Source organism: Nicotiana attenuata, unplaced genomic scaffold (assembly GCF_001879085.1).
Source record: "Nicotiana attenuata strain UT unplaced genomic scaffold, NIATTr2, whole genome shotgun sequence".
Lineage (NCBI taxonomy): Eukaryota > Viridiplantae > Streptophyta > Magnoliopsida > Solanales > Solanaceae > Nicotiana > Nicotiana attenuata.
Window position 1 is genome coordinate 79,889 of NW_017670463.1, and position 18,173 is coordinate 98,061.

The following is an 18,173-nucleotide window of genomic DNA, read 5'->3' on the forward strand; positions in this document are numbered from 1 at the left end:
TTTAGGAGTTTGGTTAGGATAGGACTTCTGCTCATAATTGGAATATTTATTTTTCTAATTGTGCAAAGTATAAAAACATACCTGATTCTTTCTTATGAGCATATACTGATGAACCAGGTTCTTCAAGTAGAACTCCTCTTGATTATGCCTCATATATCAGAATAGAAAAAAGACTTTGTAAGAGATCAATGAATTAATATAAACACACGTCACAGGAGTATACTGATTAGAGTATGAGACTTAGTAAGAATTAGTCTAGATATTTACATAAAATCAGAAATTCTAACCAAAAATGTTTTTTTTTATTTTTTTTTTCATATTTTTTTTTCATTGCATTCTGAACTGGTTCATTTTAGGTGATCTTAATCATCCCTAATTCTAACCCGTTCCTTTCAAAGTTTTTCCTATTCAGTGCTTTGGTGAAGATGTCAGCTATTTGTTTATCAGTAGCACAGAATTCTATTGAGATTAATCCTTTCTCATAATTATCTCTCAAGAAATGGTGTCTAACATCTATGTGCTTGGTCCTTTTATGATGAACATGGTTCTTTGTCATACTTATAGCACTAGTGTTATCACAAAATTTTGGTATGCATCCCACTTCTATACCAAAATCTACTAATTGTTGTTTAATCCACAGTAGTTGAGCACAACAAGAAGCTGCAGCCACATACTCAGCTTCAGCAGTAGATAGGGCTATTGAATTTTGCTTCTTGGTAGCCCATGATACAAGACATGAGCCAAGGAAGTGTGCCATACCTGAGGTGCTTTTTCTATCCACTAGGAAACCTGCATAGTCAGCATCAGCATATCCTACTAGATTGAAATTACTACCTTTAGGGTACCAAAGACATAATTCAGTAGTGCCCTTCAAATATCTCAATATCCTCTTGACAGCAGTCAAGTGAGATTCTTTTGGATTTGCCTGAAAATGAGCACATAGCCCTACACTGAAAACAATGTCAGGTCTACTGGCAGTAAGATACAAAAGTGAACCAATCATACCCCTATACAACTTCTGATCAACTGATGAACCAGGTTCATCAATATCTAATTTAGTGGCAGTTGCAATAGGTGTATCTGTTTCTTTAGAATCCTCCATTTTAAACTTCCTGATTAGTTCTTTTGCATACTTTTGCTGGTGAATCATGGTTCCATTTTGACTTTGTTTGATCTGCAATCCTAAGAAGAAGTTAAGCTCACCCATCATGCTCATTTCAAATTCACTTCTCATTAATTTTGCAAACTCTTTGCTTAGCTTGTCAGTGGTGGCCCCAAAGATTATGTCATCAACATAAATTTGTACAACAAGAAGGTCCTTACCTTTTTCCCTTAAGAATAAGGTACTATCTATTTTACCTTTCTTGTACCCATGTTCCAGTAGGAATTTTGACAGTCTTTCATACCATGCTCTTGGTGCCTGTTTGAGTCCATAGAGAGCCTTGTCCAGCTTGTACACATGTTCAGGATATTCTTTGCTTTCAAACCCTGGAGGTTGTTTCACAAACACTTCTTCCTTCAAGTAGCCATTCAGGAAGGCACTTTTGACATCCATTTGATGAAGATTGAATTCCATATGTGCTGCAAAGGCTATGAGAAGTCTGATTGCCTCTAATCTTGCAACTGGAGCAAATGTCTCATCATAGTCTATTCCTTCCTCTTGGATGTAACCTTGGACCACCAACCTTGCCTTGTTTCTTGTGACAGTTCCATCTTCATCAAGTTTGTTCCTAAAGACCCATTTAGTGCCAATGACTGATCTATCCTTGGGTCTTGGAACTAGGTGCCAAACTTGAATTCTTTCAAACTGGTTTAGCTCATCCTGCATTGCATTCACCCAATCTGGATCCTGCAAAGCCTCAACAATATTTTTAGGTTCAATGATAGATAAGAAAGCATCAAAAGCACACAGATTCTTTAATTGTGATCTGGTTTTGACTCTAGAAGTTGGATCAGTGATAATGTTCTCAATGGGATGAGAACTTTGATACTTGTGAGGTTTTACAACCAACTGGCTTTTGCTGGATGTTTCAGCAATTTTATGAGGAGCAGGTTCATGAACAGGTTCCTTCAAGGAGTTTATTTCAATTCCTCTTTGATTTCTTCCCCCTGTCAGGTTGCCCTGTAGGGAAGAACCTGGTACATTGCCTGTTCCTTCTGCAGGTGTCACTTTGACTTGAGCTAATGCTTCAGCCAAGTCTTTGACCAGTCCAATGGCTTCATCTTCATGTTCCCTCCTCTCAGAAAGGATGTTAGTTTCATCAAGTACTATATGCACACTTTCTTCTACACACAGAGTTCTTTTACTAAAAACATTGCTATGTGAAGAATATCCCAAGAATACTCCCTCATCACTTCTGGGATCAAACTTTCCTAGGGAGTCTTTTTCATTATTGTGCACATAGCACTTGCAACCAAAAGCCCTAAGATGGGATATTTTTGGTTTTCTCCTTTTAAGTAACTCATAGGGAGTCTTCTCTACTAGAGGTCTAGTCATGCATCTATTTATGATGTAACATGCTGTGTTTACAGCCTCTGCCCAGAAGCTGTGAGGCAATTTGCTAGATAGTAACATTGTTCTAGCCATATCCTCAAGAGTTCTATTTTTCCTTTCAACCACTCCATTTTGTTGTGGAGTTCTGGGGGCAGAGAAGTTGTGATCTATGCCATTTTCATCACAAAATTCAGCAAACCTAGAGTTTTCAAACTCAGTTCCATGATCAGACCTAATGGATGCAAGATGATTTCCTAATTGTTTCTGAGTCTTCCTAACAAATGCAGAAAACATGTCAAATGCTTCATCTTTGGAAGTTAGAAATAAAACCCAGGTGAATCTAGAATAGTCATCAACTAGCACCATTACATACTTCTTTCGATCTTTGCTCATGGTTCTCATTGGACCACATAGATCCACATGAACCAGTTCCAACATCTTAGACTTACTTACCATTTTCTTGGATTTGAAGGATGACCTTACCTGCTTCCCCCTTGCACATGCCTCACAAACTTTGTCTTCTTTGAATTTGATATTAGGTAAACCTATAACCAAGTCTTTAGAGACTAATTTGTTTAGCTGATTTAGACTGGCATGACCAAGTCTTTTGTGCCATAGGAGGGGATCATTAACTAACACACTTAAGCAAGTGAGTTCATTTTCTGAAAGAGTTGACAAATCTACAATGTAAATATTGTTAACTTTTTTTCCCTACAAAACAATCTTGTCAGTAGTAAGGTTAATCACAAAGCATTTGGTGGAGGTAAAAGCCACAAGGTTACCTCTATCACACAATTGTGACACACTTATTAAGCTATATTTCAAGCCATCTATCAGGTAGACATTCTCTATGGAATGAGAATCAGTCTTGCCTACCTTTCCAACCCCAATGATCTCACCTTTCTTTCCATTACCAAAGGAGACATTACCTCCTTTTAGGTCCTCAAGTGAAAGGAACTGGTCCTTGTCCCCAGTCATATGTTTTGAGCAGCCACTATCTATATACCATATTTGGCTCCTCCCTTTCACTTGGACCTGCAAAAGGAAATCAGGGGTTAGTCTTAGGAACCCAAACTAGTTTGGGTCCCTTTCTATAAGCAAAAGGATGAATTAAATTCCTTCTTGCCCATCCTGGCAACTTATTCTTTCTTTAACAAAAACTTTATTCTTTTGACTGGCCATATCTTTTGCATTACATTCATATTTGTAATGGCCAGTCTTACCACAGTGTGTGCATATTTTATTTTCAGGAAGAGTGAGGTACTTGCTTTTTGGATCCTATTTAGGAGCTTGAGTCCCATAGCCAAGTCCTCTTTTGTTACTGCTGTGATGCTCTTGCAACCAAGAGAGAGCATCAGAGGCTTTGTTCCACTTGCAAGTTCTGTCTAGTTCATATTTTACCTTTCCTAGATCTTCTTTTAAGACTTTGATGAATTCATCTTTCCTGTATAATTCATCTTTCATTTTTCCCAAATTTTCTTCTGGAGTGAGACATGTGTGATCAGATATCTTCTTTCCTGTTCCTAATTTTAGTTTCAGATTTTCAGACCTAAGTTCTAGGACACCGTTGTCAAGTTCAAGAACCTGGTTCTTCAACTCAGCATTTTTGCTATCACTCTCATTGGCCCTAGACTCTAGACTTTTACATTTTGCTTTTAGAATCACACATTCCCTAGACAGAACTTCCTTCTCATTATTAATTATCTCAGACTCATCAATGAAGTCTGTTAATAGCTCAGCCAGCCTTTCTTTAGATAAGAATTTAATCTTGTCTTTGAGATAAAGAATACTTACCTCTTGTTCATCATCTGATTCTCCAATGGCCATCAGTGCTTGCTCCTCCTCAGCTTCATCTTCTGAGTCTTCATCTAAAGTTTCTCCCCAAGTAGCAACCATAGCCTTGGTTGAACCTTTGTTTCTCTTTGGTTGAACCTGTTCCTTGAACCTGTTCCTTCTTCCTGTTCCTTCGTTCAGCTCTTTCTTTCTTCCACTCAATTTCCCATTGAGGGCAGTTTTTTATCATGTGGTCAGTCTTACCACACTTGTAGCATCCCTTATTGGTCTGTTTCTCCGGAGCTCTTGATATGTTGAAGTTTGTACCTCTTGAAGAACCCTTTCCTCTCATCAGGTACTTCTTGAAATCCCTAGTGATCATAGCCACTTCATCATCTTCCAAATCTGCACCTTCAGCAATTCTGAGAGCTAAGTTTCTCTCCTTTTTGAGGGTGTCCATCTTCATGGTTTGTCTCCTCATTTCATAGGCAGTTAAATTTCCAATTAGTTCATCCAGTCTGAGGGTAGCAATGTTCTTAGATTCCTGAATGGCAGTGATCTTGCTTTCCCATGTGACTGGCAGAACTCTTGTCAGAATCTTCTCAACCTTATCTTCTTCAAGGATAGTCCTTCCAGGAGATTCAAATTCATTTGTCAAGGTGGTGAATCTAGTATACATCTCCTGGATAGTTTCTCCTTCCTTCATAGTGAAATTCTCATATTGAGAATACAGAAGTGTTCCTCTTGTTCACTTGAGGTGTTCCTTCATGAACCACTTGTAGAGTGTCCTATATTTCCTTAGCAGTTGTACAGCTTTGGATCCTGTTGTACTCATCTGGTCCTAGTCCACATACAAGCCACTTCTTGGCCTTAGCATTTTTCTCCCATTTCCTCAGGTCCTCAGCAGTACAATCAGTCCTTGTTTTTGGCACATCAATTCCTTCAGCATTCTTCTTAGTGGTTGCTAGGGGACCATCAGTGACTATGTCCCAAAGTTCATAATCTTCCCCTATATTGTGATCTCTCATTCTGTTCTTCCACCAAGAATAGTACTGACCATTGAAAAGTGGAGGCCTGGCAGTGGATTGCCCTTCCCAGTTCCCAGGTGGTACACTCATTGTTGATCTTCTCCTAAGGTGTTAGCCTCTTCAAGGATAACCCGCTCTGATACCAATTGATGGTCTAAACGTCAATACCACACAAGAGGGGGGGTGATTTGTGTGGTACCTAATTTTCGCACTAGAAGAACCTGGTTCTTCTAGATGTACTTACTATGACTGTTTGCGGAATTAAGAGTGCATAAAGTAAAGAACACAAAGATTTTTACGTGGAAAACACCTGGCTCAAAAGGTGAAAAAACCACGACCTACTACTCAGTAGGATTTTCCCAAACTTCCACTAAAATTACTAAGCCAAAAACAGCATTAACAAACTCTTGTAAACCTAAGGATTAAACTCTAATCCCAGTGTAGCACACAACCTCAACTGTTGCGACACCTTCAAGTTAACTCTTACTTGAATACTCAATATACCTATTACAATTGCTTCTAGATAAAGCTGAAAGGTACAATATGAAACACCTACTACAATTGAACTAGAAATAAAGAAAAACACAATGGAATTGGTTCTTCACTCTTGGTTCATGTAGCTTCAGATTTGCACACTTGAATCACACATAAATTGCTTGCAAAATTCGCCTAGCTCTTTTGCTCTCAATTTAGTTTAACTTCTGCGTATGTGTAATCACCTGTAAAAGAGAACAATCTTTATTATTTATAGAGTTAGTAATCAGAGTTTTATTAAAAATCGAATTGCTGATCCTTCATCAAATTCGAGTCCTAGAACAGGATGTAGTTCTCTTTACATAAGGAGACTTCAACTCCTTATCCTATACAACCTTTTCGATCAACTCAGAAGATATTGTTGCTGATCCTTGAGACTTATCTTCTTCACACGTATGTCACATGTGTAAGCATATCAACACTGTGTCTCACATGATGGACCTGGTTCATGGCTGAGTTCATTTTGTCAATCTTCAAAATTTCATCTGAACTTGGGCCAACACTTCCCTTAAATCCTTACAATAAATTTCGGAATTTCCTAGCAACTTTGATCTATTTTATGAGAATTATATATTAAGCCAAGAATTAGAGACATGATTATGATTCTAGCTCATTTGAGCATATTGTCAAGCGCTAGGTGTGCATTGTCGTTTTAGGAACCCTTTTGAGAGATTTTTATCACCTTCCACCCAAATTGCCATCTTTTTAACTCACAATCCTCCCATACCCCATTGTCACTCATGCATGCATGATAGTTAATTCCTATACCCACGAACTCACCCGTGATCACTTATTTTAGTAGAATTTCGAAATTATAGATTAGGGCACAAGTTCTTACCTCTTAGGATGAAGACCTAGCAATTTTTTACTTGATAATCTTCAAGGGCTTAGGCAAATATCAAATGGGGACTTGATGAAGACCACCCTCCCTCTCTCTAGAACTTCCTCTCTCACTCTATTTTCAGGAAAATCGCATAAAAGGGGTCTAAGGGGGTGTTTTTAATGGAACGGGTCGGGTTTTAAAAGTTAATAAATAGGAGCCCCGACAAAATCTGCAATCGCATATGCGATTGCATAACGGACATGCGGCCCGCAAAAGGGACCGCAAAAATGATCCCCAAAACCTGAACAAACTGCCCGGGTATGCGACAAGAATGCGGTCTGCATACCTGTTCTGCGGTCGCATAATGCACCGCAGAACTGTCCCTCGCAAAAATGCCAAGGGAATTATGCGATGACTATGCGGCCCGCATATTGATTATGCGATCGCATAATTTGGACGCATAGTTGACCTCAAAATTAACCAACACACTGTCTGACTCTGCGGCGACTATGCGGTTCGCATAGGCATTATGCGATCATATAATGGACCGCAGAAATGCACTTTTCTGGAGAAATATTATTCCTTAACTTTTTAATGCACAACTCATTCCAAAGGGTCCGAACCGCGGCTGGCACTACAAGATCTCGGGTTTTTTTTTTTAAGTAAAAATTTCACGGGGCCTTACAGGCAATGCTGCACAATCGTATTCCTTGCCGAGCCTATCTAGCTAAAATAGGAATTAATATTGATGCCACTGTACCATTTAAAAAACTGGGGTAGAAGACATCCAACACATTTTTGTTAATTGTCCAGTCTCTAACCGTCTTTGGAAAAAAATGGTCTTCCCTCTATAAACATTATTAGTGACACAAATTGGCTAGTGAAGTTGGGGGATATCTTTATTCAAAACTGTAATCTCCAGATAAATTGGGTTACTTTATTTCCTTTCTCCATATGAGAATTATGGATGAACAGGAATCATAATAATATTAACAACCTTAATAATTATCTGGAAATAGAAAAAATTATACATCTAGCATGGGAGTTTATTTTTTTCACAGAGAAAAATCCCTTTGTGAAACAATCACAATTTAGATCAGTTGGAACAAACCTCTTAAAGGTATGATAAAATTAAATTGTGATGGTGCTTTTTCTAGTAGCGATAATGCAGTTGGGCTTGGTGGTGCATTTCAAAATAGTAATGGAGATTGGATTGTGGGATTCCACAAAGCAAGCCAAGCAATTTCTCCTACACATGCAGAGTTGACGGCATTGCTAGAAGGATTGAAAATTGCAAAAGAAATGAACTTCCTAAATCTGGAAATTGAAACTGACTGTATTGATGTCATCAAACTTATATATGAGGATAGCTATAACTTCTCTAACATTGTTTCTGAATGCAAATGGTTAATGCACCAGTTGAAGCTCCCACTCCTGAAGCATATTTCACGGAAGGAAATGAGGTGGCACATATGCTGGCCAAGCAAGCTATAAAGAGCCCACCATCTACAAAGTGTTTTTTCCATGCCTGTCTACCCTTTTTCGTCGAACAAGAAGTGATCAAGAACAAGCATGGTGTTTTTAATAGTGTTAAGAATATTTCTACTAGTGTTTGTAACTATTTGGCAACTATGGGCAACAGTAATGCCCTAAAAACACTTACTATGCCTATGTAGTTTTTGCTTTAAGTAATATAATATATCCGTGTGTTGTTTTCAGAAAAAGAAAGTTGCCAAATTGGTAGATTATCTTATAGGAAAAAAACGATAATCTTAATATTTAATTTTGCATCATTGCTCAAACTTGCACTTAAATATTTTTATAATCTCTCTAATACTAAATTTTTTATCGTTACACTACCGGATTTGCAAATATAATTATTAATATTCAATAGATATTTTAAATAAAGAAATTCGCTCACCAATCAAACGCCATATCATTTTCTAAACGTATTTTTCATAGAATTTATATTCTCGAAAAACCTTTACGGCATTAAAAATAATTTCTGCTGTACTAAACACATTTCATGATTTTTTTTGTTTCCCCCTCGATCATATTGCAATAAAGAAGCGGATGTGAAACCTCCTTGAAGTTTCTAAAATTACAAAATCTATCAAAAATTATAAATTCTGCGAAATATCCTAGATTGCTTATTGTTATTCAATTTAACTATTAGCAAGTATAATTAAGTACATAAAGAAATATCAACGTTAATATTAGTAGCTAGATCGTGCAAGCTAGTTCGAACGTCATAATTATTTAAAAAAAATAACATCAATAGCTAGCATTGAAAGAAACAATTTCATCCATAAATCACAACTACATGAACACAACATCATAAGTAGAAAGATGAAAAAAACATAAAATTCAAAATCACCTTTTGTTTTATATCATTGATCACCTCTACAACGGTAATACTTAGAACAACCTCTATTATAAGGATTTGACGGTGGCGGAAGGCAGCTGCGGGAATACGGTTCGCCGCCACCGCCGCCGTTACAAACCGGCTGATCTCTTTTTAAAGCTCCAGGAGAAATATACTTTTTTCTTTCTTCAAGAAATCTTCTGCTAATATCAGACTCCATTAAAATCTCCAACTCTTCATTACACTCGGCTATTGTACCATTGCATGGTGATTGGCTAGTTACGGAAGTGATTATAAATAAAAGGGAAAGAAAAAGAGTGAAAAAATAGAGGATTTTTGTGAAAATTGCAGCTTCCATTTTTGGTTTTGTCTGGATAGTATTCTTGGTTCTATTACTTGTAGCAGATCTTATAGTGCTTTTTTTGGTTGCTTTATTTGATAGTGGAAGACACACTAGAAGCAGATGGACCGCACTAGTCCACCAACCAAAACCTAACTTTTATGAAAAAACATAATTTATAATTATGATTGTGAGCTTTGGAATATTTTAAATAAATAGTTGTGAGAAATTAATTATATGATGTATGCATAAAATAATAGTAATACATTTCTAAGAAAAGTATTCGAAGTTTTTATTTTTGATTAAATTTGGTTAGTAAGTTTTGAGATCTTAAAGATGTTGAAAATCGTCGTTAACCAATTATGTATAGGACGTACTATCGCAGCTTGAAGTTGATTGAACGCTCAATCAACTTGCAACGAATAAGGAAAATAGCTATAGGTTGGCCACTTGTAGGTCCTGCTTTTGATACTATTTTAGTTTATAGACATTCTAACTTAGCTAGTGATCAAATAGACACCTCAACTCAACAAAAATGTGTCTCTTATTGCTGCTCGAGGTATCTGTACTAGATTTCATGTATGTCATCGCATTCCTTGGGAATTTGAAACAAATTTTGCATCTAAATGTAGTTGAATTAGAAGTGATCACATCTGACTATATAATGTGAACAATTCATCATATGAGACATGCCATCCTTGCCTACAACGTGGAACATTTTTATCATACTCAGCACAAAAGCTCTAACAACGATGACTACTATTCATTAGGTCGTTTTTTTATGGGCCTGCAAAATTTTAGGCGATTCGGAGCAGGTCTCCCGAATTCATACAGATGGCCTGGACTATAGTACACGAAAATAAGAAAATCATCCTGAATTTCTATTTTTTGGCCCCAAAAAGGCCAAAAACGAGGAACAGCCATGCCGAAGCAATGACTTTATTCATTAGGTTCTTTTTTATGGGTCCGCAAAATTTTACGCGATTCGGAGCCGGTCGCCTGAATTCATGCAGATGGCGTGGACTATAGCACACGAAAATATGGAATCGTCCTGATTCATTTTTTGGTAATAAAACGCCAAAAAACGAGAAACGGTCATGCCGAAGCAATGACTATTGTTAGAGCCGGCTAGAGGGTCACCGTGATACTTCCGGAGCATGGAGACATGGAACACCGGATGGACTGCTGATAAACTAGGTGGCAAGGCAAGCCTGTAGGCCACTGATGATAGGCTATAATTATGTATTTTAGTCGCTTATTACACTCAAATTTACTGCACTTTAGTTGAGTTTGCGTTTAATCGTTAGTGTTTTGCACTAATTGTGTGTTCTATGCCTTGTAGGAGTGATTCCGAGCTATGTAGATGTTAATGAATGAGTTTGGATGATAAATGATCAAAAGATGACAATTCGACACAAAAAGAAGAAACTAAAGGATTGAGAGCTCGTCTATTCTCGTGCGTGACACGAAGTCGGACGCGAAAAAGGAGAAAAGTTAAGGCACAAAACAGCGAAGCGAAGCAGAGGCACGAAGCGCTTCGCGAAATAGAAGAAGCTCAAAAGCTGGATCCGCGTCAAAGTTCGCGTCTAGACGCGAAGGCAGGCGCGGATTCCAGCTCTCCCATCCGAAGTTGGATTGAAGACTTCTGCCCTCATCAACCCTAGGTCATATAAATACATCCTAAAACACCACTTTGGGAGAAGAGAAGACCTAAGGAGGCAAGAACACACTAGGAGCAAGGAGGAAGATTCAACTACGAGTTTTTCCCCTTCTTCTTCCTGTTTTTATTGTTGGTCATGAATTTGAGTATTGTGTTTTCATATACTTTGATGAATAACTAATTTGTTATCTAGGGTTTTGATGAAACCTTTTGTAGGATGAATTCTTGTTATGTTTTTATATAATTGAGCCGTTGGATTTCTCTACTTGTTCAAGTACGTGTTTGTTGTTGTTGGCTGAATGGCCATCAATTGACTATGCCTATTTAATGTGTACTGCTCGAGAGAGAGTACATATTTAGGTAGTTGTTGAATAACATCACTCCTAACGTATGTGAGAGATCAATACGGAGGGTTTAAAGGCGGGATTATAGATAACAAACCCTTAGTGCGATCATAGTAAGCGGTGAATTAGTGCTAGCTAGTGTAGTTCGAGAGAATACATCTAGTAAATTGTGGTAGTTGCTCGAGAGAGAGAGCTACGACACTCAGAGTACTCACGATCGGCAGAGAATACTTAGGCGAAATTATAGAAGACATAGCTAGAAGGATTCCGACAATTGAGGAAATCATAACTCTAGACCTCCTTAATTTAGTCTCCAACCCTTTGTCTCGTTAATTGATAATTTTACCGCTTTCTAGTATTTGCTAGTTAATTAGTTAGAAATATAAATATCAATCTTTATAATTTAGAAAATTGTTCAAACTTGTCTTTTTAGTAATATTAAACAGATATAGCTAAGCCTTAGTTCTCTGTGGGATTCGACTCCGGACTTTTAGACCGGATTATATTTGCAGCGACCACTTATCCTTTTTAGGACTAGAGTTGGGCGTGATCAAATTTTGGCGCCGTTGCCGGGGAACTAACGGTGTAGTTGTAGCTGTATATATTGCTAGGTTCAAGTTTGAACTTTTATTTTGTTTTGTTTTTTGGTATTTTTTTATAACTGTTGATTTGAGAAACACGACATCTTGGAATTAGGGAAATTTAGGTGTGGATAATTCTACTATTGATCTCCATACATATTGTGAAGGAAACCACCCTTGGCAAAATTTTCAAAACGTTTCTGAGAGCGAGTTATGTGCACCAACTCAATCTTATTTGTGGAATGTGTGTGGTGGTAAAAATGGTCACTTTTATGGTTGTGCTTATATTTCTTATCTTCCCCCAACCCCTTATTATGATGGTTCTACCTTTTCTTGTGAAGTTAACAGGAACAAAGAACCTGAGGATGCAGACCTGAAGGAGATCAATGATATGTTAAAGTGCTTTCTGAAACAAAATAATGAAAAACAATTGCAGATAGAAAGGCAAGAGGCAACTATTCGCAAGTTGGAGGCTTAATTGAGTCAAGTGGTTGGAGCTTTTAATGCTCAACAAGCCAATATTGATGATAGTAGCCAAGAAGAGCATGAATTTGAGGTTTTAATTGGGGAGGTCAGAGTAGAACATCAACAACCTAGACAACTACAATTTGAGGATGTCAATGTTGAAGAAGTGAGACTAGAGCCAGCCAAGGACTTTAGGATATAAATTTTGTTGAATCTAGTATCACTGATGTTGAGGATGTTGAAAGTCCTGAAGTTCATGTGTTTGAGCGCATTGGTCCACACTCCAAGCATTTTTCCACATTATGTTTGGATGATGATATGGAAATAGAGTCATCCGAACCAATTGAAGAGTCAAAGAATGAGGAACAAGGTGCATATATTCTGAAATTCTTCTTGCCAGAAAGTCAGGATTACATACCTCATAAAAGGCCAAGGAATGCAGAATACTACATTATTTCCTTGGGCCAGTTAGATTCGTTCCACCGCCCCATGACCATAATCATAAGCTTGAATCAAAACTTGGGGTTCAATTCATAAGCTCGAAATGGAGGCAAAAAGTGATTCACGTCGTGCCGCGACGTTAAATCAAGCGCTTGTGGGGAGGCAACCCAGCTTTATTTTTTTATATTTTTAATTTAGTTTATTTTATTTATTTATTTTTTATTATATTATTTTTTTTGTGTTGATTTTTGATTTTCTAGGAGCATGGAAAGCAAAGCTATTGGGAGGATGCAACAGCAAACCAAATGGTTGGAACTAAGTGTGAGGTACCCGCACGAAGGACCAAGCCTGGGAGAAGTCTGAGTACCCCATGAGCTGCTAGTGCTTCGGCCTTTGGCCTACCAGGGAGTTTCTTTTACCCTCTTATAGTTATGATGTGCATTGGGACAATGCATAATTTTAAGTGTGGCGTGAGGAGATTATTTGGGTGACTTTCCATGCTAATTTAGTTGTGTTAGCTTAATTGAATTTGTTTTTTTACATAAATAGAAAATATTGGACTTTTTCCGACAATGTATCTATTAGACAATTTCTTGATGGATTTAAGTCTAAAGAAAAAGGATAAAAAGATTTTCTTTTGTTAGGTAGTGTAGCAATTCCCCCTTGGTTTTTCTTTGTGCCGCAGTTCTTTTCCAAGGGTTTTGTTTGAACCGGGTGTAGTTAGTCTTTTTTTTGGAAGTAGGAGCCATTGTGTTATGTTTTGAATTGAAGCAATATCTCCTGACTTGGTTATGCCTTGAGAATAATGAGTACTTTGGCTGTGACGCTTAGGCTCAGCTTTTGACTCTTGTAGAAGTACCTTAAATTGTATGATCTTAACTTTGCTTAACTGCTTTGACTGAAGTGTCTTGATGAATCAAATCCTGAGTGAGTTATGTGCCATGTGTGTGTTAGGTGTGGGTGTTATTCTGTGCATTGCATTTGATGCCTAGAACTTGCCCCGTGTGTTTGCAAAGCGAAATAATAGTTTTGTTCAGTCTTAGAAGTGATATAGGTGTTTCTTTGTTGAGCCAGATATGTATATTTTACCCGCCTAATTGTTATGTATCTTAGTTAACCCCTTTGAGCCTGTAATCATGTTTCTTTGGCAACCACATTACAAGCCTTACCCATTTATTTGAATTAACTATCTATTTGAACCATTGTAACCTCTCATGAGCACTTGAATTGTTTATGAACTTTGTAAAAGTTAAAGTGTGGGGTTGTTGGTTTGGCTTTTGAGTGGAACTAATGAAATAAGGAGAAAGGAGCACTGTTTTGAACAAGTAAGAGCCACTTGAATTGAGAAAAAAAAATAGTTGGATTGTTGTGAAAAAAAAAATTCCTGGATAAGTGGTGGCTCTTGAAGTAAGTGTGCTTAAAGAAGAATGGGGTAATATACATTGATGTGAAGGTGGAGTTTTGGTTTGACATAAGTATGGGGTTTGAATGTTAAAGTATATGTATTAAAGTGCTTAGGGAGGTGTAGTCACTCTTATATCTAAATGTATCCTACCCGTTTCGTAGCCTACATTACAGCCAAATAAAGTCCTAATTGATCCTAGATTGAATGAGCTCGATTAGTGGAGTAGTACACTACGGGCAAGCTTATGGTGCATCTTTTGTGGCATATGAATGTTATTTCTGAGAGTGAGTGAATTCTTTCTATCTTGAGTTCCTAAGTGTTCTTAAATTTATTGTGTGGAACTACTCTCTTTTGTTGTGTGAGGGCACTTGATTCATGAAGGAAAGGTAATGTCAGTGACCTCTATGTTAGAGTAAGTAGGTGAGTTGTGAATAATGCGTGGTACTTGTGAGTCAAATCTTGAGGTGAAGATGTTACGCTTTTGTGCTTAGTCTATTTTAAATATTCTTGGTGTGATGAGTTAGGAGAATTGTTTAAAAAGGTCGTGTCTATACAAAGTGTAGTTTGATTGCACGAGGACGGGCAATGGTTTAAGTGTGGGGTGTTGATGATAGGCTATAATTATGTATTTTAGTCGCTTATTACACTCAAATTTACTGCACTTTAGTTGAGTTTGTGTTTTAATCATTAGTGGTTTGCACTAATTGTGTGTTCTATGCCTTGTAGGAGTGATTCCGAGCTATATAGATGTTAAGGAATGAGTTTGGATGATAAATGATCAAAAGATGACAATTCGACGCAAAAAGAAGAAATTAAAGGATTGAGAGCTCGTCTATTCTCGTGCGTGGCACGAAGTCGGACGCGAAAAAGGAGAAAAGTTAAGGCACAAAACAGCGAAGCGAAGCAAAGGCACGAAGCGCTTAGAAATGGAAGAATTTCAAAAGCTGGATCCGCGTCAAAGTTCGCATCTAGACGCGAAGGCAGACGCGGATTCCAGCTCTCCCATCCGAACTTGGATTGAAGAATTCCGCCCCTCATCAACCCTAGGTCATATAAATACATCCTAAAACACCACTTTGGGAGGAGAGAAGACCTAAGGAGGCAAGAACACACTAGGAGCAAGGAGGAAGATTCAACTACGAGTTTTTCCCCTTCTTCTTCCTGTTTTTATTGTTGGTCATGAATTTGAGTATTGTGTTTTCATATACTTTGATGAATAACTAATTTGTTATCTAGGGTTTTGATGAAACCTGTTGTAGGATGAATTCTTGTTATGTTTTTATATAATTGAGCCGTTGGATTTCTCTACTTGTTCAACTACGTGTTTGTTGTTGTTGGTTGAATGGCCATCAATTGACTATGCCTATTTAATGTGTACTGCTCGAGAGAGAGTACATATTTAGGTAGTTGTTGAATAGCATCACTCCTAACGTATGTGAGAGATCAATACGGAGGGTTTAAAGGCGGGATTAGAGATAACGAACCCTTGGTGCGATCATAGTGAGCGGTGAATTAGTGCTAGCTAGTGTAGTTCGAGAGAATACATCTAGTAAATTGCGGTAGTTGCTCGAGAGAGAGCTACGACACTCAGAGTACTCACGATCGGTAGAGAATACTTAGGCGAAATTATAGAAGACATAGCTAGAAAGATTCCGACAATTGGGGAAATCATAAATCTAGACCTCCTTAATTTAGTCTCCAACCCTTTGTCTCGTTAATTGATAATTTTACCGCTTTCTAGTATTTGCTAGTTAATTAGTTAGAAATATAAATCTCAATCTTTATAATTTAGAAAATTATTCAAACTTGTCTTTTTAGTGATATTAAACAGATATAGCTAAGCCTTAGTTCTCTGTGGGATTCGACTCCGGACTTTTAGACCGGATTATATTTGCAGCGACCGCTTATCCTTTTTAGGACTAGAGTTGGGCGTGATCAGCCACCTCATCCACTCTCTCAACAATCTTATAAGGTCCGATATATCTAGGGCTGAACTTTTCCTTCTTTCCAAACCTCATCACAACCTTCATGGGTGAAACTCGGAGCAGAACCCTCTCTCGAACCATGATTGCAACATCACGAACTCTACGATCGGCATAAATCTTATGCCTAGACTGAGTTGTGTTAACTCGATCCTGAATTATCTTGACCTTTTCCAACCAACCGGCGAATGGCACTGCCTCCTATATATTTTCTCATAAGGGACCATCTGGATACTCGACTAGTGGTTGTTGTTGTAGGAAAACTCCTCAAGCAGCAAGAACTGATCCCAAGAACCCCCGAAATCCATAACGCAAGCGGGAAGCATATCTTCCAATATCTGAATAGTGCGCTCGGAGTGTCCGTCTGTTTGGGTATGAAATGATGTGCTCAACTCAACCTATGTGCCTAACTCACGATGTACGACCTTCTAGAAGTGCGAGGTGAACTGCGTACCTCGATCAAAAATGATGGACATCGGCACACCATGAATACGAACGATCTCACGGATATAGATCTCAGCTAACCGCTCTGAAGAATAGGTAACTGCTATTAGAATGAATTATGCCGACTTGGTCAACCTGTCAACAATGACCCATACTGTATCGGATTTCTCCTGTGTCCGTGGGAGCCCAACAAGAAAATCCATGGTAATACGCTCCCACTTCCACTTAGGTATCTTAAGCCTCTGAAGCAAACCACCATGCCTATGATGCTAGTACTTTACTTGCTGACAATTCAAACACCAAGCTACTTATGAAACTATATCCTTCTTCATCCTCCTCCACCAATAATACTGCCGCAAGTCCTAATACATCTTGGCGGCACCCGAACGAATGGAATACCGGGAAGTGTGGGCCTCCTCAAGAATCAACTCACGAAGCCCATCCACATTGGGCACACAAATATGATCCTGCATCCGCAACACCCCATCATCTCCAATAGTAACTTGCTTAGCACCATCATGTCGTACTGTGTCCTTAAGGAAAAGCAAATGGGGATCGTCATACTGACGCTCTCTGATGCGCTCATACAAAGAAGTACGAGAGACCGTGCAAGGTAGAACACGACTGGGCTCTGAAACATCTAACCTCATGAACTGATTGGCCAAAGCCCGAACATCTGATACTAGAAGCCTCTCCCCAACGGGAATATATGCAAGGCTATCCATACTCACAGCATCCTACTCAAGGCATCGACTACCACATTGTCCTTCCCGGGATAATACAAAATGGTGAGAAGTCATTCAACAGCTCCAACCGCCTTCTCTGCCTCAAGTGGAGATCCCTTTACTTGAACAAATACTGTAGACTCTGATGATCCATGAACACCTTACACGACATGCCGTAGGGGTAATGCCTCCAAATCTTCAGCGCATGAATGATGAGCGCAAAACACCACTTAATTATGCTCGCTAAACAAATATAGTATAGTATAATATCGTATCCATAGGGATTTGAGTTAAACAATATTATCGTAGTTTGTAGCTTGATTGCTATCCAATATGTCAACAATTGAGATTTATGTGATTAATACTAAAATTAACTAAGAAACTAGGGCTAATTGACTAATGACAATCAAAACAAGGAATAAGCAAAGTAAGATATCGATGGGAGAAGATAGGGTATTGATAGGATAGGTGCAAGATAATTGTCTGGGATTTAACTCCTTATAATTCACTTCTAATGTTCAAGTGAGTCTCTCAAATTCACTTAATTATTAGTTCAATTGTTTAGTAGAGACTCCTCTCTTGATTAAGTCTCAACCTCATGAGATGAACCAATTTTAGCTCTGTGAAGGTATGCAAGAATGCCTAGTGGAACCACTCTCGATTATACTCCTAACTAGGTTTAATTAATGATTCAACTAGTCTCTTTCAATTACTAAGAATAATTAATAAATTCAACCAACAATATAATGCCGAGATATCACAAGTTATG

General features: G+C 38.1%; 1 protein-coding gene across 1 annotated transcript; it reads left to right on the forward strand.

Moving 5' to 3' along the window:
• Positions 1 to 7,774: 7,774 nt before the first annotated feature.
• On the forward strand, positions 7,775 to 8,328 carry LOC109239805. The gene is made up of 2 exons (XM_019406401.1): positions 7,775 to 7,988; positions 8,072 to 8,328. The coding sequence occupies exons 1-2, from the start codon at positions 7,775 to 7,777 to the stop codon at positions 8,326 to 8,328; spliced, it is 471 nt and encodes a 156-aa protein (XP_019261946.1).
• Positions 8,329 to 18,173: the final 9,845 nt, after the last annotated feature.